This window comes from Seriola aureovittata, chromosome 3 (assembly GCF_021018895.1).
Source record: "Seriola aureovittata isolate HTS-2021-v1 ecotype China chromosome 3, ASM2101889v1, whole genome shotgun sequence".
Taxonomy (NCBI): domain Eukaryota; kingdom Metazoa; phylum Chordata; class Actinopteri; order Carangiformes; family Carangidae; genus Seriola; species Seriola aureovittata.
The window spans coordinates 7,717,212-7,741,479 of record NC_079366.1 but is presented as its reverse complement, the minus strand read 5'-3'; the positions used below and the strand labels follow the sequence as shown (position 1 = coordinate 7,741,479).

The 24,268-nt window shown below is 39.5% G+C and overlaps 2 protein-coding genes across 6 annotated transcripts; one reads left to right on the top strand and one right to left on the bottom strand.

Moving 5' to 3' along the window:
* Window positions 1-636: 636 nt before the first annotated feature.
* On the top strand, window positions 637-10,756 carry LOC130166507 (von Willebrand factor A domain-containing protein 7-like). Its single transcript, XM_056372153.1, has 17 exons — window positions 637-822; window positions 2,641-2,777; window positions 2,913-3,057; window positions 3,288-3,381; window positions 3,938-4,066; window positions 4,891-5,077; window positions 5,186-5,355; window positions 5,576-5,688; window positions 5,809-5,925; window positions 6,034-6,207; window positions 6,336-6,468; window positions 6,618-6,770; window positions 7,013-7,105; window positions 7,553-7,824; window positions 9,066-9,199; window positions 9,655-9,814; window positions 10,005-10,756. The coding sequence occupies exons 1-17, from the start codon at window positions 637-639 to the stop codon at window positions 10,383-10,385; spliced, it is 2,778 nt and encodes a 925-aa protein (XP_056228128.1). The 3' UTR covers window positions 10,386-10,756.
* Window positions 10,757-10,897: 141 nt separating this feature from the next.
* LOC130166099 (serine-rich adhesin for platelets-like) lies at window positions 10,898-24,158 on the bottom strand. Of its 5 annotated transcripts, none has more exons than XM_056371439.1 (6): window positions 23,746-24,145; window positions 19,024-19,202; window positions 18,862-18,937; window positions 17,946-18,712; window positions 16,026-17,849; window positions 10,898-15,348 (listed from the first exon to the last, which is right to left on the bottom strand). In XM_056371439.1, exons 1-6 carry the CDS (start codon window positions 24,014-24,016, stop codon window positions 13,417-13,419), a joined length of 5,049 nt encoding a protein of 1,682 aa, XP_056227414.1. In that variant the 5' UTR covers window positions 24,017-24,145; the 3' UTR covers window positions 10,898-13,416. The 5 variants fall into 5 exon arrangements, with proteins under 5 accessions (XP_056227414.1, XP_056227416.1, XP_056227412.1 ...); XM_056371441.1 differs by having other exon boundaries at window positions 17,942-18,712; window positions 23,746-24,133; XM_056371437.1 differs by having other exon boundaries at window positions 16,026-18,712.
* Window positions 24,159-24,268: the final 110 nt, after the last annotated feature.

The window sequence follows — 24,268 nt, the reverse complement described above, 5'->3', positions numbered from 1 at the left end:
TTTCCTTTGAACTGCAGTCAACACCTTATTTTAATGTTTGTTGCAGTTTTATTTGATGAAACTCAGCACTTTGTTACAAATGCTGCTTTGTAAGAGTTGGAAAACCATTGTCCAGATGGCTTTTAGTTCACTAGTTACATAATCAGGTTTATTGAGAAAACTGTGAAAAGGACAAAGCAAAAAGCTCAATAATACATTTGGTTGGGCGTGACACATTCTTCTGTTGTGTGCTAAATGTAAATGTGTCTTGACCTATGGACCCACTGTCAGGTTCTGTCTTGGCTTAGAAAAGAAAATGTGCCTTTCTGTGAATAGCAAGAGGATATTTGAAAGGATGCTACAGACAAACCTTCTCAAAATCAGCACAAGTGGGATGTAATGAATTAGTTATCTCTCACCTTTTCATTTCCATATTTTATATTGTGGCTGATCATAAAAAATGTTCATATTTCCCCTAAAACAAACTGTCACAGGATTTAAACTCTCTGTTTCTTGTCTGTTTACTTGTATACAACATTTGACAAGTCAGAACATGGGTCAATTGAACCAAATTCATTAACAGTCATTTTCCAAGTATTTGTCAGTTAACCAACCTGATAACTGATAATGAGTCCTTTTTTCCCCTGTAGATTAATCATGACTTCAGTGTTGGGAATAGCACTGCTGGGCTGGGCCCTGATGGCAGGACACACCGTGGCCTTTGTCCCTATTGGGGGTGGGGTGTCCACTCATGTCAGCATTACTGGAACAGCCCTATTGGATAAGGTGAAAGAGACATGTCGGGCAGTGGCTGAGGCAGCAGGTCATGAGTTCAATCCCACGGTAGGTTGGAAACTAATAAATATACAAGACAGCACAAACCTAGTCATACAACATACAGAAACATGCACACTTAGAAATACACACTCATTCACCCACATTTTAATTCATTGTGTGTTTGGATTCATCCTGAGTGTCAGATCAGACACATAAATACACATAAAGGTTCACTCCGTGGTTTGTACATGCCACATTTTGAAAGGAATACTTCTACATTTTGGAAATTTGCTTATTGCCTTTCTTGGCTTTGAAGTGTCACCCAGAGAGATGCCCCCTTTTTGAGACCTTCACTGTCCTAAATGAGACTCTTTTTCCAGGGTGGCAGAGCTCTCAGGGTCTCTTTCCATGCTGAGAGCATCAGGTCTTGATGATGCAGTGGGCCCAATCCCAAAGGTTGATAGTCTCTTTTAAGTGTCAGTTGTGCAGGAGCTAAACCTATATGGGGTTAACCTTCCCAATCTTGCCTGACCCTGAGGTTGGCACTTTCCTCTTCTACCCCCTTTCTAGATACACCAGGGAGTGGCCTCACTGATGGGGACAGCCTGATAGTTAGTCACCCTATCATAAATTAAGTCTAACAGTTCCTTGCATACAGTTCCTTTTCCTAAGGGAACCTCAAAGAAGAATCTATTTTAGACCATAATACGAGTTAACCTCAAACCATCATGTGGAAGAGGCTTACCCTGAAGAGGTGTGGAGGACCAAGCTGAGTTGGTGTGTGATGTCTTCTCTCAACAAAGTTTACGCCTTTATTTAAGGACAAAAAGCAGTCTCTGTGTGGTACAGAGTGACTGAACCCTAATCTAAAAAATGAAGAAAACAAAAAGGTACAGAGTCGTCAGGAAAGTGAAAAAGAACAACGCTTTAGATTTTCCTGCCTTATGGTAATTTGAGGAACTAATTCATCCTGTTGTTCACAAACATGTACTTACATGGACAAAAGTAATGGTTGCTGTTATAAGGAAGAAATATGGTGTGCACAGGCTACAGGCACTACTATAAGGAAAAGTACAATCTGCACAAATCACCGTGGTAAGAGTTTGCTACTGAGACTTATGGATAGTTCCTTCTTGCTCTTACAGGAGTCCCTGAGCAAAATACACTTCCTCTTTGAATTTCAATTTTAAGTTACAGAAGGCCTAATATTCAAAGTAAAACATGACAATGTAGAAAAATAAAACGTAAAACTATAAGTAATGTAGAATGTAAAATAGGCTAAGTAATAAGAAATTCATGTAATGAATAATGAGAAGTAATACTGACAAATATGAATGTGAAACATAAAAACTCAAAACATGAAAATGAGTACATATGGATCACAATGAGTATAACTTGCTAAATACGTATGACTTAAGTATACAAGTTCATGAATATATGAGTATATGTAACACATAAGGTAAAACTTGACTTACTACATGACTTGGATATATGATGATATTAAGAAGAAGAAAACAAAGTGAAAGTACATAGTTAAACCATCTTCACTCCTGAATCAGTAAAGCAGTGATAGGGATTCGTTGGGCTGGTGGAGAGAGCTGAAAGTTCTGTTCTTTTTGCTTTCTTCAACACCTTCAACCAGCAGCTTACTTAGCTTAGCTTAGCTTAACATGAGGATTTTGTTATCAGTGGATAGAGCCAGGATAGCTGGTGGTGTCTTCGTATTTAGCAGACGGACGTATAAGAGCAGTATCAATCTTCTCATCTAAGGAAAGCAGTGGAGGATCCTTTGTACAGCAGCAGTGAAAGGTTCCATAGGCTCATTTTTAAAAACATTTCCCAATTGGCTCCATTGTTAAGGTAAACAGTCTCTTCTGTCTCCAGGGTTCCTCTCCTGAGGAGTTGGTTCAGGCCTGTCTTGGACCCACAGCAAAAGGAGAAGTGTCAGGTGCCAAGTTTCACTCTGCTCTTCAAGAAATCTACAACCAGAATGGACTGGTAGACCGTGACTTTGTCAACAGGTGGGAGAAAGATTGAAACAAATCAGTCATTAAAAGGCAGTACAATAATGGGACAGAGTGTGTTGCAAAGATTCAAGGATTTATGATTTTTACCCATACACTTACCAAGTTACTACTTGTGAAAAATTGTTTCAGTGATCCACACCACTTCAACTCAGAGGCATTCCTGCAGGGACGTGGCCTAATCACAGAGGGAATGGTGGCCATTAAAGCTAACATTCGCAAGGACAACTTCCAAGCTGCCAGAGAAACACTGGGCAGAGTTCTTCATACACTACAGGTGAGACAGCAACTAGGCATAGAGAAGTTTAGATGAAAAATGAGAAAGAAAGCGGAATAACCATCAGGCACAGACTGGAAGACAGAATGATGAAGGCTAAAGGAAGCAGAATAAGTGAAAATAGAAACAAAACAGAAGATTTAAACATTCACTTTACTGTGTGTACAAATACTGAATATGAAATGTGTATATATAAAAGAGTGGATGTGTGTGTTTCCATGTGTTGTCAGGACTTCTACAGCCACAGTAACTGGGTGGAGCTGGGAAACACAGAGCCATACATCAACCTCATTCGCCCAGATCGGCCACTGGAAAACCTGGCAGGTGTGTGTATGAGCATTAGTGTATTTGTCATCTTCACTGGAGGACTATGTTTATATTTCTGTGGGTTGAGTATAATGTCATAAAGTAGATAATATCCATTCATTGTAGTTTGGTAAAACATCTGGGAATATGCATAGACCAAAGAGCAGAGTGCATTGTTTTGTCTTTATGCCATGGCCATGGAGACTGCTCCATTCTGATTGGCTGGTGGGTGTGTATTATTTTCAAACCACTGCTATGAGTTAATAACAATTAAACTAAATTACTGGCTGGAACTAGTACATTGTTACCTGATTTTCTATTCATTTTAGTCATAAAAATTATTTCAAGGTTAACATTACACATATTTCACTGTTGACAAGAGACTGTAGTATATGTGGAATAATTCACTCCAAATCATGTTATTGAAAAATAAAGCACAACCAACCACACAGGTTTTTGTGGATTATCTTAACATGTACTCACAAACAGCAGCTGTCAAGTTATGAAGTGAAGCAATGGTCTGGACACAAATGTATTGTTTATCCTGTCTCTTGTTCACACTTTGCCTGCGTAGATGTCAACACTGCCACCTGCAGGGACTGTGCCAGTGGAACATGCCCCAATTCCATTCTCCCCAACATCCTGAATGAGAAGAAGCTCACATCAGGCTACATGGGAATCTACTCTTCCACCAAGCCTAAAGGTATCAGTGATAGATATATCTCCAAACCACATTCAGATACATAACCCCATATTAATTCAGAATCATAAGGAAAACAAAGGGAAAGTGAGAAACCTGTAGTCACTGACAACAGTTACCATGACAGCATGTGCAGATGCAGCCTCAAAATCCATCACGTTGAATACAAACAGTTTTAACTGACCTCAAGGAGGACATTAACTTCCCCAGCATGTCAACATTTTTATGAGATTATTACAAAACCATAAGGTAAATGACATACTGCGATTTAAAGAAGGTTAGACAAATAAGATTTTATGTTGTTAGAATGCTGATATGTACATTTAGAATTAAGTAATTCATTTAGATCAATTCCACTCGTATGTGGGCTTTTAATATGTAGCAGTCACTTCTTAAAATCACTTCCTGAGATCATCATCGTATTTATGATATTTTGGAGCTGTTTCCCTGTTTCCAGCCTTTATGCTAATCCAAGGTAACTGACTGCTGTCTGTAGCTTCATATTTATTGTACAGTTTGTGTATTTTCCAAAACGTCAAACTAATCCTTTCACACCGTATAGATTATCTATAACGGTTAACCAATAAATAACATACATCACCTCTACTCAGACATCCAAGTTGCCCCAGTATTTAATGGGCTGTAATAAAGCATTAAAATTAACATGCACCACTCATTAACCAGGTGTTCAAAATCATGTTTGTCTGACCTAGAGTACAAGACAAACAAAATTAAATTGTACCAGGAAGTTCAATCTACCCATAAAAGCATTAGATATCATTTTGGACCAACAACCAGTTTGACCTGTCCCTTCTGTCCTGTGCCAGGTAAATGTAGCCATGGAGGTGCAGCTGACCTGACTAGCACAACAGTTCCTCGTGGTGGCATCAACAAAGATGAGCGTCGCTCTGACAACGTGGCCTTCCACAATGCTGCTGTGAATGCAGCCACCGCTGCAAGTCTCCAGCTACTGGAAGACATCCGGTTAGCTGCTGGGGACAATGACTTTCTGAGGTATGACGGTCAGATATGAAAAATATCTACTTGTGCATTAATGAAAGAAAGCATATTGAAAATTGTACTATAGGATAAAAATAAACATTCTGTCTTTCTTTCTCACAGAATGATGGGGATTGCCCGCTCATCGGTCGTGTGCTTTGTTATTGACACCACTGGCAGTATGTCTGATGACATTGATGAAGCCAGGGAGGTTGTTTACGAAATAATTGACAGCAAAAAAGGAACACAGGATGAGCCCTCTGAGTACATCCTGGTGCCCTTCAATGACCCCAGTATGAACCCTTCTACCCTTCTGATCATGTTTAGGAAACCATTAGTAGTATTAGACCCCTAACCATGCCATAGCATGTTATACATGTAATGCTTGATTCTAAAGTTGTAATACTAGTTATATTTTAGTAAATAATCTCTATTAAAATAGATAAATCTGCATACAGCCACGGGGTTTCTGTAGGATTAAAAGTGAAAAAAAGTTTTTGGTTTTTTATGTAGGTTTTGGACCGATGATCAGGACAACAGACCCCGATAAGATGAAAAAAGAAATCTCTAAACTCAAAGCACAGGGAGGGGGAGATATCCCTGAGCTGTGTCTGTCAGGACTTCAGGTACTAAAGCTAATATATTATCATATCATATTGTAACTAGCATGGTTGTTGATTGGATATTTTTATGGTTCCCTGAAAGACCATGGTAATGTGGGAACTGACCAGGTTTTGTTTCTCCAGCTGGCTCTCACTGGTGCCCCAGCCTCCTCCCACATCTTTGTTTTCACTGATGCCACAGCCAAAGACATCGCCCTCAAGGACACGATTGTTGCTCTCATCAGGAGCACCAAGTCAACGGTAAATACTGACCAACACCAATGATGACAAATGTTTACTCAGTCTATTTATGTGAATTTTAATTTTAAAAGCTGGGGGTGTAATCTCCACATGAACTAATCTCCACAGGTGTCATTCTTCATGACCACGGCCAGTAGGAGGCGTCGCCGTTCCCTTGGTGCTGGTTCCTTTGAAGACTACAAGGATCTGGCTGTAGCCTCTGGAGGCCAGGCAATCCAGGTGTCCAAGAGACAGCTGCCTCAGGCAACAGACGTCATCCTTGACACCTCTACTTCAGCTCTGGTAGGACGCTGCAGCTCACCTGGTTCATCCTGTACGATCTAAAGCATGTAGCAGGCCTTTAGTGGTTGGACAAGTTTGAAGAATCAAAATCATTCAGTTTTCTCCTCTTGCTCTCCGTACTGCTTTAGGTTACAGTTCTTCAGCGAGCAAGGAACCCTGGGAAGCAGGAGACTTTCCCCTTCATACTGGATGAATCTCTTCAAAACATCACCATCTACATCACAGGAACATCCATTACTTTCACACTGACCAACCCTGCAGGTAGCTCGCCAGTCTCAATGCAATGTTTCCACCAGTTGTAAGTCATGTGTATGAGACTTGTTGGATGTCCATCTGTTTCGCTGAGAACATTGTTATGATAGACTTGGACTAAGTATTCATGGCGAATAATACATGGTAAACATTTTCAGGTGTGAGTCAGAGCAACACTGAGGCCAGTGGTAAACTGGGGACCGTTCAGACAGTGGGCAACCTGAGAAGAATTCGTCTCAATGCTGAGAAGCAGACAGGAAGATGGCAGATCAACATTAAGTCCAACCAACCATACACACTCAAAGTCACAGGTAAGATACTCTATATTTGTAATTACACTTGCACTTCCTGTTCAGACACGCTGTTGAAATTGTTTCTTCTTGCCCACAGATTGATCTCCTGATCAAAGTGTTTCTTATCAGTAGCATATGTATTCCCTCTGCTTTCAGTCCATGCAGTTTGAAGACTGATGCTCCTTCTATCACAGTTGTTAGGTTCACTGAGTTCTTAGTGTGTATCTGTATTTACTGTAAGTGTGTACTTGTGTTTCCAGGCCAGAGTACCATTACGTTTATCTATAACTTTGTGGAAAGCTTCAAGGGACCTCACCCAGGTTTTGCAGTACTCAGTGGGCGTCCACAAGCAGGTAACATACGTAATAAATTCATTTCATTGTTTCACAACAGTAATATATTTGTACATTGCGGGTATTTTTTCCAATCATACAGCATGTTCTGATGGTTTCACACCCATAATATCAAATGTATTGTCTATGAATTAACATGTGATGGCTATAAAATATACACATGTATTAGTCAGTATGTAGTTAATTGCTGAGCATGTTATCTTAGGCTACAACATCGTCATCTAGTGGTGAAAAGTAATTAGTGCACCAAAGTGACAGCTGCCTATGACAACCTTTCGATCACACATTTCAGCCCATGAAAAGGATGTGAAAATCGAGGCTTCTTTTCGCCACCCATGCTAAAAATGATCTAGGGTTTACTCTTGAAACAATGAACCACTTTTACCCATAAAATTGAATTTTCCTCTCATTCTTCTCCCTACTTTCCTTCTTTCCTCTGGAAACCAGGCCAGCCAACCACCTTGATGCTCTCAGTAATGGGAAGGAAAGGTCCGTCATCAATGAGTGTTGGACACATTGGCCTAGTAACTGTGTCTGGTCCTGAGGCTGTGAGCAATGGTACAATGACTGACATGGGTGGCGGAGACATCCTGGTGACTGTTGACATGATCCCTGAGGGGGAGTTTGTGGTCATTCTGAAAGGAACAGACAAAGTGTCAAACTCTGAATTTCAGAGGCAGTCTACCACCCAGATGTCTGTCTCCAAAGTGAACATCCAGGTCAGTCTCTTCACGTCCTCCTCACAATCTGTCTACCCATTCATGCAGCCTCTGTTTGATGATCAATAACAGAAACCATGGGGGTAGCAAAGGAATTGGCCTACTGCACAGGTTTTCCACTATTTTCTACAGATCGTTTCACAGGACATTTTCAGTGATGATCTACCTCATGTGACAGACAGGAATCACACCATCCACCAATATGTTCCTATCTGTCGAAGTATGTTTCAAAATAAATGCAGTCTATACTTGGATATACTTATATATGAAATCATCTCTCACATGCTTAATTAATTAGGAAATTAGGAAATAAATATTTATGATGAAAGGCAAGAGCCTTGTCACATAAATAAATTTTATCATTACTATTATCCTTATTAATTCATAACCTCACTCACTTTTTTAATGAATACAATTAACCATTGATGCCTGAACACCAATAACTTAAAAGCCTGTCCTGAAAACCAATAACACAAATAGCAGCCTACAATATGCCAACTGACAAATCTAGATTCAACTTTAGATAAGTAAATGTGGCATTCAAATATGCAGACTGCCGCTAGGTCTCATCAGTTTATCACACTTAGCCCCTTTACTAGTAATATAAAGTGAAGTCTTCACCAAGGTCACACCCACTGTCACACCTGGTTTGTTTTACCTGAACAATGCAGCAATGGGTTTGAAGTGATGCAAACAATTGGGAGGAACACATTAAACTATAAACCTAATAAAAAATACCAGAGTTAGTAACCAATGGTGACATTTAAAGGATAAAGACCTTTTATTCTTCAGAGTTTCGGCTACTTAAGTTGTAAATCATCCAACCTGCAGCATGTGATGTGACTTCAGGTTGCATTCACAGCATAGCCAAACAAAACCGATAGCAGCCCATTCAAAATACTGTCATCCATAAACTAGGCTACCATTTGAACGTCAACATGATCCTGACCAGAACGTTGCCCAAAAACAGGAGAATGTTGAAATGTTTTCACTTTTTCTTTCATTTTCCATGTGTTTTCAATGACTGGAAAACTGGCCAACTACTTTCCAGGATTTCCAGATTTTCCAGGATCCGTGGGAACCTTGCTATATCTAGCCACTGATATAAACCCAGTTTATTTGAGAGTTACACATGAAAAAATATTAACACGTTTCAAAAATGCTTTTTTTAAGTATATAAATGACGTTGCTCTTTTTCACCAGTTTTTTTCCCGTGTTCTTTTCTTCCATTTTCTCTCCAGGCTGCGGTGGACAGCAGTGTGGAGCCAGGAGAAGCCTTCAAGCTCCCCTTCAGTGTAATGACCCAGGGCTCTGGTGGTCAGTATCACATCAGCGCCAGAAATGACAGAAATTTCCCCATGTCCCACTCAAGCAGGTGAGGAGAAGAAACAAAAAAGAACTCCTTTATTAAATGTCCTTATAATCACTGAAGTGATACGGCAACATTTTGGGAAAATGCTTCTCACAGAAGGTAGGTTGTGGAAAAGATACTGCACCATTGACTTCAGACCAGCTTTTGGTTGGTCAATCATGCAATCGCTTTCTACTACCTCAAGATAACAATGCATCTGACCACACCTCATTTTAAGCCCGACGTGCACATGGGCACTCACATGGGTTAACAATTGCTATGCAATGTGGGCACTGGATGGGGAAATGACAACTGCGTTGGTCTGAAACTAGAAAAAACACTTGTGTGTTGCGGCAAAGTAACATCTGGGTGGAGTAACATGTGCAACCCTACCCACGATTTGGAGTTAAAGTAAGGTAGGTCACATGTTATTACTCCACACAAACAGATTACTTAATTTTTCTGTCTTCTCTTGACAGCCTCACCTTGACAACTGGTAAATATACTAATGATACGTTGACCATTACGCCACCTGTCAGCACACCATCAGGCACTGATGTCACTCTGACTGTGGAAGCCAAGTCGTCCAGTGGTGTTGACTCCAATTATGTCGTGTTGAGATTGTCTGTTGTCACCAAGGTATTGAGACACATCCTGGATCATCTCAACACATAGTTGGAAAGAGTGAAATAAATAAATACAAAAGCTTTTGGACATAGCCAAAGAACACATGCATGTCAAGTTATTGAAGTATCCCACAGATCCAATTTTCTATTTGCTGTGACGCATGCATAAACTTCTCACCTTCCTTTTTCTGTTCTCTTTTCAGATAACAGATTTTGTTCAGCCTTTGTGTGAAGTGGTTAGTGTGCAGGCTGATGATTGCCCTCAAGATGTTTCTCAGTGTGGACCTTTCAAGTGGGAGCTCTCGGCCAACCTTACTGATGGAAACGGCACTGGGATCGAGAGAATCTCCCTGCAACAGGGTAATGGATCCCTCTCATACACCTCTCTGAGTGCTCCTGTTGTCCAGGCGAACTACAACGCCTCCTGCTGCTCACAAACTGTGGAGTTCATAGCTGTAGATAAAGTTGGCAATGTGGGAAAATGCTACCAATCAATTGTTCGTTCGGATGGCCCTCCTGCTTTAACTCTGTCATTGCCACTGTGGTTGTGCCTGCTGGTGTCTGCTTTTGTAATCAGGCCTTGAAGGGCTTAGTTTAGGTTGTGTCTTATGTCTGTATGTTGCATCAGGTATTGGACTGTTGATGATTTTAAATTACTCAAAACAATTTGCTACCATGATGGACCGAAACATTGGTGACAGTCATCTTAATCCCAGATATCCTGCTAGCGCAAAGTGTGAGCACTGATTAAACAATGGATGATGAATGTATACTTAAATTGCCTGAATTAGAATGTTTACAATGAAAAACATTCAGATGTATGTAATGTATGTTTGAACATAATGTGTCTATAATACATTTCAGTTTTAGCAACAGAGATCTTGTTTAGGACAAGGATGAATATATTTTAAGAAAATGTTTTATTCTGAAAGAATAAAAGAAATGAGCAATTTGAGTCTTCGTCTTCGGTGGCTTTACTGATATTCTGGGTATAACTGCCAACTGAAGAACACAGCGCAAGGCTATGGTTTATATACCCACAGTTACTCTTGGACCTTTTACTCATGAGAAAAATAAATCAGTGCATAATCTGAGAGTGAAGCAAGATTATTCTCCCTTTTTAATCACATTTATCAGGTAAAAATACACATGTAAAGTAAATGATCTATGGACACATTTCACATTTTCACGAAATAGAAATTTTACTCAATGCTCAAAGGCAACCACAGGGTCCACAGGGTGTGTTGTACATGCAACAGTTGGTCTGCTGTGGTGGGTTTTGTGGTCGCAAAAGCAATGATTGCAGGAATAATACTTACTACAGTGGCCCTAAAAGCTTAACGCACTACAACTTAAGAAAACACAAGTGCAATTAGAGAAAACACAAGGAAATTCAGAAAATATCTTTATCAACACTTTTTATGTCCCCTGGAAACAATTGCATTGTATATCTGTGCTACTTGCAGCGCATTTCTGTATTTGGTTGTAATGTGTGTATTTGCAGCGCATGTGTTGTCAAATTGATGGTTTTCTAAATTAGCATTAGCATTCTCTTTGCATGTTTTCTTAACGTGCAGTGTGTTGAGCTCTCAGGACTACTGTAACTTATTCACTCTGTAGTTTTTTTTCATTATAGAAATGATCTGTAATCACACTGCTTATTGAAGAAAGTTGACCAACATTTGCCAAACTCATAAAAAAAATCCAAAGGTTCCCTCGCAAAAAAGTGCACAGATGGGGGTTAGTTGGACAACTCTACATTTATTACCTTTTTTCTCAAATGACAGGACCAAGAAAATATACATCTTTTTAATCAAGGTCAAATCAACATGAATTCAGAATATTTAGTTTCTTAAATGTCCAACAATTGCTTGAATGTAATTAAGTTTAAGAAAATGGGAAAAAAAAACTTCAAAACATCTTTCAGAGAAAAAGAAAAAGAAAGAATTAAAGACAAGCATCAAACTGTCTTTTGTGCAATTTGACATTACAAAATAATGTTTAATTAATTCCAACTTCAGTCAGACTTTCAATTTGCTGCACTTCAACACAGCTGGCTGCTGAAGCTGTGCCCTAATGCTACTTACAAGCCAGTGACCGATCCTCTAAAGGAGACCAAACATATACATTTATATTACAAAGCCAGATTTGCAAGCAACACAAATGCAGACAAACTCATGTAAACATAATCAGATGTGAGTTTGTTCAAGGCGACATGATTGTGGCATGAATTGAGAAGAATGTGTATCGGCTCAAAGTGAAATCAACTGGAGTGATATGAACTATAACCCTCCACTTCATGATTATACAGAGGGTGAGGAGAGAGATGAGCCCGGAGGTCAAATTAGAGTCTGGTCTGAGGTACAAACATACACAGCTGGACAGACAATGACTGCACAGTCACATTCACTGGCGTTTCAAGGATTACACAGACTGCAAATACATTCCAATGGTCAAATTCTTGCGAGGTGACAATTTGTCTCATGTTCAGTGTGAATGCACGTTAATAATCCTTGCTTAACGTGGCAAATTATTGCACAAGCATTACAATTAACAATTATTGCCATCTTTAACAACAGAAGAGAACAGCAATGTAATGAAAGAGACAGCAATATAAATTATCTAAATTACAAAAACAATTTAAACTATTGACATTTTTACAGTTAAATAACTAATAATAATTACAATTCAATACCTCAATATTTTTTTTAACTATTTACTATAAGTTCCAAAATAATACTGTAACAGCTGTCAAATATTACAATCAAAATTATCAAAACTTTTGCAATTTTTTTTAAATAAAAACTTTAAATTTTTTAAAATATCACAAGAGATTTTAACATATCAGCTGACAATATTGTGATGAACCAATTAGAAAACATATCAGTGTGATGGCTCTTATATGCAGATGTTGGCACTAAAGCCCATGACCAATCTCATGTGACTCGATCTCACATGTCATGTGATATCACCTGTTCAATAAAAAAAAAAACCGAAGGATTAATAGTTTAAATAACCAAGAGAAAATAAAGCTGTTTTTCTCACACATATTCTTAGCATCAACCTTGATTTAAAAAATGATTATAATGAGACTTCTGACATCGTCGTCATTCATGTCTCCACTTTTCTCTTTACTCTGTCAGGAGCACAGTGACTTCCCAGTATTGTCTTGACTGTGAGGTTGCCAGGCAATCAGTGGAGACGTGACCCTCGTTTTTTTTTTTTTACCATTTAAATAGACAAATTCAAGTTAATGTAATAGCTTTCAGTTTTTATGCTAAGCTAATCGCCTCCTGGCTCCAGCTCCATACTTCACACACTGACATGACAGTGATATTGATCCTCTTATCTACTTTCTGGCAAGAAAGCAATTAAGTATTATCTAAAATGTTGAACTATTCCTTTAAGCATTTCTAAAATAATAATAAAAAAGACATTATCCCCTGATAGATAAAAAAAAAAAAAAAATGGGACTGCAACTCCATATTTGCATTTGTTTTAGAAATCCACTGTGTCAAAGAAAGGAAAATATTCTCACATTACAAGACTAAATATCTCTCATTATAAAAATCTATACAATTCTCAGTGGAACACAGTGGCATCTATGCTCCTCTCTCATTCAATTTTATGTACATTTTTTACATGCTTTTTCAGATGGCCTGACTGTGTGAAGTGCTTGGGGCAATGTGGGCAGGAATGTGGTTTCTCTCCTGTGTGGATATACTTATGCCTTTTCAGGTTATTTAAATCTAAAAATCCTTTTCCACAGAATGGACACCAGTGTCTCTTCTCCCCGTTATGCCACCTCAAATGCACATTCAGTTCCACTCTCCTTGTGAATTTTTTGTCACAGAGGTTGCAGTGGAATGGTTTCTCCCCTGTGTGGATCCGTATGTGGGCTTCCACATCTCGCTTTGTGAAGAATCCTTTGTTGCAGATCTGGCAGACAAAAGGTTTAATCCTACTGTGCACCATCTGTAGGTGTTTGGTGAGGCCAAAACGATACACAAAGCCCTTGCCGCACTGCTGGCAGGTATGGATCCTACCATTGCGGTGCACCCGGCCATGCCGTTTAAGACCCTTGGAGTCTGGGAAGCTCTTCCCACAGAGTGTGCATGAAAAAGGTCGACGTCCTGTATGAAGACTTACATGGCTCTCAAGGGCAGCACTGCTACTGAGGACACGGCCGCACTCCCCACACTGATTTTTTAGCAGACGCCCACCAATGACTGACAAGGGCTGTAGTGGTGATATAATAGGTGGTGCTTTGACAGGTATGGGGTGGAGAGAAATACTGGGGGGGTAAACTACCGTAAGATTCTGGGATTTTGGGGATCTCTTCTCTTTCTTTACTGGTAACAGCGATGACCTCTTTCCACCTGCTGATGGTGTTTTACTGGCTGGAATCCTGGGAGGAATCCACACAGCTTTAGTTGTATATTTTCTCACAGCCTCACAGCCAGCCTTGTTCTCTGCTAACTGGCTTGTTTTAGCTCGATTCTGCAGTTTGGACTGATTGGAATTTTTAATTTTAGCAATGGTTTTGGCTTTTGCTGCTTTAGCTAACTTCTTAGCATTCAAAACTCTTGCATTCCTTTTAGGAGCAGTACCATCTTGAATTAATCTGGGTTTTTTAGAAGGAGTAGATTCCCTAGTCTTTCTAGAACTGACACCGTCTTTAACCAGTTTAGGCCACCTAACACTTGGCGAACAGGTTTCACTCTTTGTTGTAGCTAAAGCAGTACCTGTGGTTCTCCTCCTAGGAGTGAAAGAACTGGATTCCCTTTTAATCTGTTTAGTGCTAGAACTGTCTTGAGTGAAAGTAGACCTTCTTTGGATGACAGAAATCAATTCAGACATTTTAGGGCTTGTACCATTTTCACTCAAACTTGATGTCCCAGGACTAACAGCAGAGGATTCAGTCTTTTTAAGACTAGCACCTTCTCTAGTCAAACCAGTCCTCTTAGGGCTCACAGAAGTGGATTTTGCATTTTTAGGGCTAGCACCATTTTTAGTATTTTTGGGGCTTGCATCATCTTTTGATGAACTAGACCTTCGAGGACTAACAGAAGTGGGTTTAGCATTTTTAGAGCCTACACCATCTCTCCCTGAACTAAACCTCCTTGGTGTGGATTCACTAGTAGTCTTTGACTTAGTTGGTTCGCTAACACTCCTCTTGGGTCTAAAAGCATCTTTACAGGGTCCAGTTCTCCTTGGACTACTGGGAATGGGGTCATTAGTAGCCTTATTGAGAGATGTAACATCTTCAACCACACCTGGCCTTTTAAGGCTATTGGGAATACATTCACTGGTTGTGTTTTTATCATTTGGACTATCATCCTCTAATCTAAGTTTCTTAGAGCTTACAGTGGTGGCTTCTGTTTCTGTGCAAAGTTCTGAATTTGTTTTAGTTCCTCTAGTTTGCAAGTGAGTTTTGAGGTGACTTCGGAGTCGGGCCACAAGGGAGTTTTTCTGTAAGTGATTATTGCCACTGGTGGAGGTTTCTGCACTAGAAGCTCTGGCATCCGTACAGTCTTTAGTGGAGGCCTACAAAAAAGGCAAAAAGAAAAATACATTTAGCAAAAAGCATATGACAGAGCAACCATAATATTTTTTGCAGGAGTTCCAGTAAAAAATTAATAATACTTATTCACATGATGATCATCAATGCTATTTACAAAATTAATGCTGCCAGTATGGTCTACAAATTTTAAAATCGCATATTCCTAAATCTCTCGGTCAGTTTACTACATAATGTTTCATATTTACAACTTACAAAAAAATAAAATTTTTTGATTAGAATTTTTTTCCTTAAATGCCAATGAACAGCTTTGCTGCTGGGGTATACATTCCTGTCACATTCCTGAGTATTCATTTTCTATTAATTGCTTCACTCATTTATCAAGCTAAAATAGTGAAAAGACACACACAAACAAACAAACAAACAAACAAACAAACAAACAAACAAACAAACACACACACACACACACACACAACACACACACACACACACACACACACACACACACACACACACACACACACACTCTATCAGCCCTGCTGACGCGGCTGGTAAAAATAATTAAATAATTATTTGCTGCAGCCCCATTCTTCATTATGCCCACTACAGGCTGGCTGAATGTGTGGTAACCAGTGCAAATATTATTTTATCACAGTGTTAATAATATTCCTAATCAGACTGGGGATGGCTACTATTACATTACCTTTTCTGGGGCTTGAACTACAGGTAACACTGCCAGCTGTGCCAGGAACTGGGTTTTAGTAATCCGTATATCAGATTCAGATGTGTCCTTGGATGTGACAGAGGTTAGCTGTAAGAGGGCAGCTGATTGACTGTCTTCTGTGGGGGGGTCATTAGGTAGTGCACAGTCTTGAACTGCATTACTTATTATTTCCTCCACAAAATTAGAAGCTGAAGGTTCAGTCATGCCGATGGCTGCTTCTGACTTCTCCAAGACTGGTGCTGTCACCTTGGGTGGTGTAGATGGGTGCACATACTTGCTGACGTATGACTCTCCCAAAATGGAGCATGTTTCAGAGCATGACAATGCCATTTCTTGAATATCATTTTGCTCTTCTGATATCTGAGAGGTGTTTACAGATACAGAAATTTTCTTTGAACTGGGACAAATGTCTGTGAACACCATTGGCATCTCTGATGGCTGTGTTGATAAGACTACAGATGATAGATTCTCTTGTGTGGTATTCTCATTCAGAAGAGACTGAGTTTCAGAGCAACTATTTGGAAGCACTCTTGAGACCAGCACCGATTCTTTGATTGAAACTGAAAATGGCAGTTTGGTTAATCTGACCATTGGTGAGAGCTTCTGTTCCAGTGGAGACACATAAGCTGGCACTAGCCCAGTTGGAACTGACATTTTTAAACTGGAACAAGTTTGTTTGGGAGATTCCATGTGGTCAGTTGTATTAACCCTATTTTGAGACGATATCAAAGCCACTTCATTTGAAGCGGTTTGTGCATCCACAGAAACTGTTAACTCCTGCGACGAAGACATTAACTGTGACGATGATACTGTCACAGAAGCAGCTGGTCCTGCTGATCCCTTCTCCCTTGTAAGAACAACTGTCTGTGACTGATGTGTCCTTGAGGCCACAGCTGGCACATATCTCGGAACTGTAATTGTAATTTTTGGTTGTGGTAGAATTCCTGACTTCTGGTCTGTTGAGGTGCTGGTCGATTGTGACAGGACAACAGGAAACAACTTTCTGGAGGTAACATTTTTTTTTTCTTGAGGGACAGGGGAAAAGGAAGGTTTTCCAAGGGGTAAGCTTGCAGCTGGAGAAGGTGGAAGTAAACTAGTATTTGGTGCAGCCACAACTGTTGACACAAAAGTAGGAAGCTTTGTTGCAGAAAGGCATGTAATTTTATGATGTATTAATGAGGGTACTGATCTTGGCACAATAATTATTTTATGAGGTGCGGCGTTACTCTGTTGACTTGGTGCTGCAGATGTTTTGAGTGGATGGGGAAGGAGCTGCTGTGACTGCGCATTTGTTTGAGTTGCAGCAGTTGATGATGACATTGGCAGTGAAACAGTATTGAAAGGAAGAGTGACCACATGTTGTTGAGGTATGACAGCCTTAATGTGGGTTCGAGCTTCATTGGTTGGAGTGGAATTTGTAACCCGAGGACTGGCACTAAGTGTATTTGTCAATTGTGCTGCAGTCTCCGTTATGTGTTGACTGCCTGCAGCTTCAAAAGTTTGAATAAGAAGCGGTGGTGTCTGTGGCTCAGCTGGGACCTCATCCACAGTTTGTAAGGTACACACACTGGGAGCTTGCTGGCTTTGGGGTGGTGCTGCCAGTCTCTTTGGAGAGGAGAGTGTATTTTCCTCCGTTGACTGATTCATGGCTTCAACTAGTAGAATTGCATCCTGCAGAGTTACAGAGGTACGGCGTGCTCTAAGCTGAACTAATGGCGCTTGTCGTGACTCCGCTGGTGTAGAGTTTAATGATTCAGTTGCAGATGAAACTTCAATGGATGGAGCTTCCGTTTCCATGGCAAGCTGTTGAGATACAGATGGTTTTCGTATTTCAGAGGAACATCCTTTAGACAAAGATGCTACTGAAACAGACAACGATCCAACATTACTCTCACCTACATCTCCTGAAGCAGTGTGCACTCTCTCCTGGACTGATGAAGTGACAATGGATGAAGTGTTTGTAGGCTTAACTGGAAATGCTTGTGGATACTCAGATGCAGTTATATTCATTGTATCGACTGTAGAAGAGACCTCAACCTCTTCTTCACTTAATGAAGGGGAATTTGCCACATCTTGCTCGGTTCTAATATCAGAAGATAGCGACTCAAGTATTTTTTTCACTGGCTCCTGTGGACATTTTCCTTTCTTTGGTGGCCGTCCTCTTCTGCGGCGTACTGGCTGGGAATTAGACTCAGCTTCTCCTATTCCATTTTTTAGTTCCTGACATGCTACTTCTTTGTTTTGTGGTGTCGACTCTGCTAACTGTTCAGCATATTGTTGAAGAGTAACATCGGTTTGTTCATTTGCTGATGTTTCTCCCTCTCTTTGACATTGTTGGGGGACCACTGATGGCTGCTGTTTTTCAAGTGCTTCAACCACTGATTGTTGCTGAGCAGTCATCACTGGTTGTTCTTCAGATGTTACAAGTCCTACCTCTGTCTTGTCTTCCCCGTCATCTTTTATTGCAGTGAATGAGATAACTAATGAATGCTCTGGTCCAGATAATTGGTTCTGGACCCCTTGTAAACCTCTATCCATTCGTAAACAGGGTAGTTCCAGGGTTGCTTGGGTCTCCTCATCTTTTCCCAGCATTTCTCCAGTTAAATATTCCTGGTTAATGAGAGGTCCTTCGTTTTCAGTTCCACAAGCAGTGGCCTGTGGTAAATCTGATGGAGATATCATGGAGAATATATGAGACAAAGTAAAAAGGTGAGAATTGTGTGTGTTAAAACCTAACTTAATTTTATAGGATTTATTATATTCTTCAAATTATCAAAGTTAAATTGGAAAACTAAAGAAAGTTTTAATTTCTTACCTTCATTAGAGACTACAGTGGGCTCAACTTCCTCCTGCTTCAAGATAGACTGCAAAGAAGAATCATCATAAGATTCCTGTATAGGAGTGAAACATATTTCAATGTCAAGATGACATAAACAAGAGCATAAGTTTGTCTACTACTAAAAATATACTCACGCACCTCCTGTTTGACAAGTATAAATGCCATTTGAGAATTTCCCTCCTCATGGGTCCCATAGTTGTCCTCGTGCAAACCATACTCCATCTCCTCATAACTGCATTGTTGCTGTTGGTTTTGCAGTGATGAATTTCTCAGTGGTTGACACTGTTCCACCAGCATGGTGCGAAAAGGAACTAGGTCTGTAAATTAGACAAACACAAAACATGATAACTAGTTATTTTTTAAACTGATGTCCTGAATCGCCCAAAAAAAGTCATAATTCAAGCTGCACACGATGATTCCCCTATACACATTTTGCAGCAGGCCATGCACTGCGAACATCATCGCAAAATGTTGTTTGCTCTGGCTCCTGGTAAATACATTGAACAGAAACCTGCTAATCTACAAAGAACTAGCTTGCATGAACTTCCCTGCCAGCTCATTACAGAGTTTAAGAATCTATAAAAACAAAGCGCGGTGAGATAGTATGAATAATGTACATAACTGCATATTATCATTGGAATCAAAAGATAAATAAATACGTGTCATCTGTACATAGGAACAGAGGTTGCCCTATTAATCCTAGGCAGTTTTTTGCTTGATTTTCCCTTCATAATTTCACATGTAAGTGTTGGTGCTTCTATGACTTTCTTCCGGAAGATGAAGGGTTTTCAACCCAGCAAATATTTGTTCATGGGTGGAAATTGGTGATTGGCAATGTTGCTGTGGCTTGTCCATAGACCTGACTGCCACTTAATTCTTTGCTCATGCTTTACTCATCTTATTGTATGTAAAGTCTAAATCCGAAAGAATTTACTCATGGGTTGATTGACAGCACGGGGACAGTGCTCGGGCCCTAATAATGATAATAATAAAAAGAAATAGTCAGCATTTTTACCAATAATAAATCTTCCAATTTACGCTTATAACTACATGTAAATATATCAAGCTGAAAGCACTGTTAAAACATGATGCAGAGGAGGTACTCGTGACAACGCACATAGACAAACAGTGCACATGGTTTCCTTAGTGATGCAAAATAAATTAAACATTTTTGACTTGTTGCTGCTTGACTGCAACATCACATTATCTGCCAAGAAGCGCACAATAATGGCAGAAAAAAGAATGGTATATTTCTACTGTTAACTTTGAAATTATCATTACTGAAGATAAAATGATTAAATGGTCATGACGTTCAACGCTGCTTATGATATAGAAAAAGAGGAACACTCGTTCACAAAATTCGAATCCCAGGTCACACTGATGAAGACCAGATTGAATGTGACTCCGATCTATGCAGACAACATGGCCTCTGCCCAGTTTAGTAGAAGTGATATCAGACAACCTCTGGGAGAAGACTAGTGACAAAACTGCCTCCGCCCCCTGCCCTATCATTTATGATATATGGTGCCACCAACAGCTCCACCGAAGAATGTGAGATTGTCTAGTCCTGTGTCATTGATAATAGATGACTTCCAATATCCTAATTGGCCATATTGAGGTTGAGCACACCCATGCAGAAGATAAGGGGTGTCTGTGTGTATGAGTCTGTTGCTCATGTCTGTTTCCATATAATGATAATGAAAAAATGTACTATAGGTTTATTATAAGAGCGTAATATTTAGAGGTAGGTAAACTTAAAAACAAATAGACAGAGAAATCCAAAGGAAAATTTCAGTGTTACAGCAGTGTTACAAAAATGATAAAAGATACACGTAGCTTAATAAACACATACACAATGATGTTTGAATTACCAAATATATACATGATGAAATATATTTAATATGATAAAAACAGAATTTGAAACTTATCGCAAGATATTGCTTTTAATTCTCTAATTAAATGTAAAATTTACATTGTGCATAGCAAATTGCTGCTATTGCTATTAATATGCAAATTAAATGTAAAGATGTCCAAATAATAAAATATGATAATAATGATAAAAAATACTCAATGATATGTGCCCCTGTGCATATATGCAGAAGGACCACCTAGCAGGTGCCTTGGCCAATGCAGACATAGCTGGCAGAGCAAGGCAGGTATCATCTCACTGTTTTCGGTTGGACAGTATTTCATTATTGAAATCACTTCAACTTTGGTGTTGTATGAGGGTTGAGAATGAGAACTACAATTATTTATTTGCAGATCAAAGCCACGATAGAGGACAGGACATTTGTGGCATTCTGCCACTTCCTGTCACTTCCAGCAGCCAGTTCAGCCTGCTGCTCCAGAAAAATTGTGTAACCCCACCTCAGGTAAGGCAGACAGAGAGAAAAGGGGGCTAGGGGGTGAAAATCTTTTTGCATCTTCCCCTTAACAATTTCAAACAGTTATGTCTTCCCAGGCTGTTAGAGGCATCGTCAGTCCCCTCGCTACCAGACAGACCCGAACCTGATGGTAAGATGTCTGAAGGAGGAACACCAACAGAAAGGAGGAGAAGCTGTGAGACAAGGCTTAAAATATCAGGTACATATTTGTACTGTGTACTTTATATAAAATCTGAAATTTAAATCTTAAGTTAATTTTTTATCATTTCTAAAGGTGAAGCTGCAAAGCTGGCAGAGGGTCAATCAGTCAGCCAGTGTGCCCCCAGACTACAAAGAGCCATTGAACTGGCCTGTGGGTCCACAGTGAAACACATCAAAAACAGATTTAGCAGCCTACTTGGCGAGTTGTGGTATTTTGCCATTATATCATAAGCACACTGACATATTTACAGCGCTGTTGACAGGCCTATGTATTTTCAACTTTTTCTATCTCTGTCATTTACTGAAGAGAACATAAAGGATGTACCAACAGTTAAGGCAGTGAGGTATTTCAACCATGACTCTTGGCCACATGACAAGCTAGAGGTCCTGGACCATGGTGTGGAGCAGGTGAAGTTTCTCCTAGAGCCGTTTTTCAATGTCCTGGGCAAGTAAGTTTTCATAATTCTGTTGACATTATGACTGAAATTATGTTGTTAAGGAATTTGTTTTCCTTCTCATTCTTCCATTTCATGTCAGGAACGAGTGCAACAGGTAAAAGAGGTGCTCCAAGAGATGAAAATGACAATAAACACATCATTCAAAGATAAAAGCTTTCTTGGACTGTGGGAATTCATGATGACAAAAGAGCCCTGCTGCTCAGACTTTGCGGTAGGCCCTATTATTTTTAGCACATAAACATGACATGATCATTGTCACTGATGATTTGGTCAATTGGTTTGACCAGTATACTTGTGGATACTTGAGGCTTCTCATCAGAAAACAGAAACAAGCCAGATGTTAGAGCAAGTCTGTGTACTGATACTGTAGCGGACCTCATCAGAATTACTGCTGAGTAGGGTTGGACTGGTGTAAAAATTTTCAAACATGTTTGATATTAAGGGTATAACACTGGACTGGACTAGTGTCGTGAATTTTCCCAGTCTTATGTTCCCAAGTGGAACATGTTCCCAAGTGAACATAAGACTGAAGGACTCCATGAATGAGAGTGTAGTGACTCCAGTCCAATTAGTGGCAGTTATGCACCTCTAATCTGGTTTGCCAACCACCAAAATCTGCTTCATGTTATGGCTCGTTACACACATTAATAAAAGATTCCCTCTTTTGTCAGTGCTCGAGGCAGAGAAATTCACAAATATCAAGTCTCCAGTCACCGTCAGTCTTTACGTTGATGCAAAACTAGGGTATACAAGTTAAGATAACTATTCATCAGCAGGCAATGTCTTTGATCTATACCATGCTATATCAAAACAAAAAAAAGGATGAAGAATATTACAAGAGAGTAATGTAGAGCCTATTTATGGAAACGCTGGATAGAAAAATTGCAACTTTTACTTTGTCCTTATCATCAGCCCAGGTCAACACACCAGTATTAACACTTGTTTTAATACTTGTGGGAAGTTTAGTTCCTTTCATGATTAAACTATTAACATTTTTTCTTTTGGGTGTGACCAACTGCCTCAGAAAAATGAGTCCAAATGTCATTAAAAATGCATACGTAAGATTTCCCCGTTATTCCCACATATTAAATTGCTTCTTTGGAAGAAGGAAGAATACCACTCATGACAAAATTATTTGTGTAACACATTGCAGGCAAGTCTTTGATACGTGATAAACTGTTTGATATATAAATGTCCCAAAATCAGTTTTACTTGAGAAAACCCTCACTTAATGCTATGGAGGATGAAATGTAACAATTTGTAACAATTTTTAAGTCTTAACACAAACAGCTAAATTGTATGACCCAGTTTAATTATTATATAACTATTTTTTTGACAAAGCATTCTTGAAAATAGTTCACACTCACTTCATTCAGACTTTCAATTTAACCAATTTCTACTATACATCCTCTATTCCATGTCATCTTCCTATTACAGACATAGATCTGAAATTACTGTAGTAAATATAAAGCATAATAACAAAGCAAGCCAAACTGGTAAAAAGGGTACAATGTATTTTCTTCAAGTGATCTTGTTTGGAAATAAAATTGTCAACGGTTTAGTCCTGTTAACAACCATTAGACCACAACCTGACCTCTTCCGCTAGCACAGTATGGTTTCCCTCCTATTTTGGATCCCACGCTTTAGATATGACAAGCCTAGGCTAAGATACTGTTATATCAATAGACAGGAGCTGCTTTATGAATTCCATATAACACAAATACATTCCCAAATATCGTCTAAAAACATAACATAGTAGCAACAGGCAATAACATTGCTATTTTGTACAATTATTTATACGAGGGATCACAACTCACCACATTGGACAGCTGTGTCACGTTTCTCGGAGCAGTGGTTTGGCCATGGAAAGGGCTCACTTTCTTTCGTGTAAACAGTCGTTTGGCTTTTCCCATTCTCAAACTGGCTGCATCTTGTTTTAAGGTCCTCGTTCTCCTTCTTGATTCTGGATATTTCTGCCTTCAGGTCGTCGACCATAGTTTCGAAAAGTTTGGTGGTCTCTTCGATAGCGCTCTTGAGCATACTCTCCATGACAGAGGCGTACTTGGTCTGAAAATCGTCCGCTGACATTTTTCATATGGTTTACCGTTCGTCCGAGTCACTGAGAGTCCAGGTTTGACAGTAGATTTAGTGTAGCGTTATTAAAACCATGGTATTAGGAGCTGGTTCAACATGGCTCCTTCCTATGTTCAGACGCGGTCTCTGCTTTGTGTGACGCACATCGACTGAAAAGGAGGAGGGGGTTGAGCAAAATATCCGGTAAACCACTTAAATCTTAATGTGTGTGTTTTAGAAATATGTTAAGTTGGTAAGAAAACAATA

Bases quoted from the DNA above. Each gene is read 5' to 3' on its own strand.
- LOC130166099 (XM_056371437.1), bottom strand. From the start codon at position 24,016: ATGTCAGCGGACGATTTTCAGACCAAGTACGCCTCTGTCATGGAGAGT. The intron at 18,938-19,023 runs GTGCGTGAGTAT...ACTCCTATACAG, and splicing joins TTATACTTGTCAAACAGGAG to GAATCTTATGATGATTCTTC. The intron at 18,713-18,861 runs GTAAGAAATTAA...TATCTCCATCAG, and splicing joins CACTGTAGTCTCTAATGAAG to ATTTACCACAGGCCACTGCT.
- LOC130166507 (XM_056372153.1), top strand. From the start codon at position 637: ATGACTTCAGTGTTGGGAATAGCACTGCTGGGCTGGGCCCTGATGGCA. The intron at 5,356-5,575 runs GTATGAACCCTT...TTTTTTATGTAG, and splicing joins GGTGCCCTTCAATGACCCCA to GTTTTGGACCGATGATCAGG. The intron at 5,926-6,033 runs GTAAATACTGAC...TAATCTCCACAG, and splicing joins TCAGGAGCACCAAGTCAACG to GTGTCATTCTTCATGACCAC.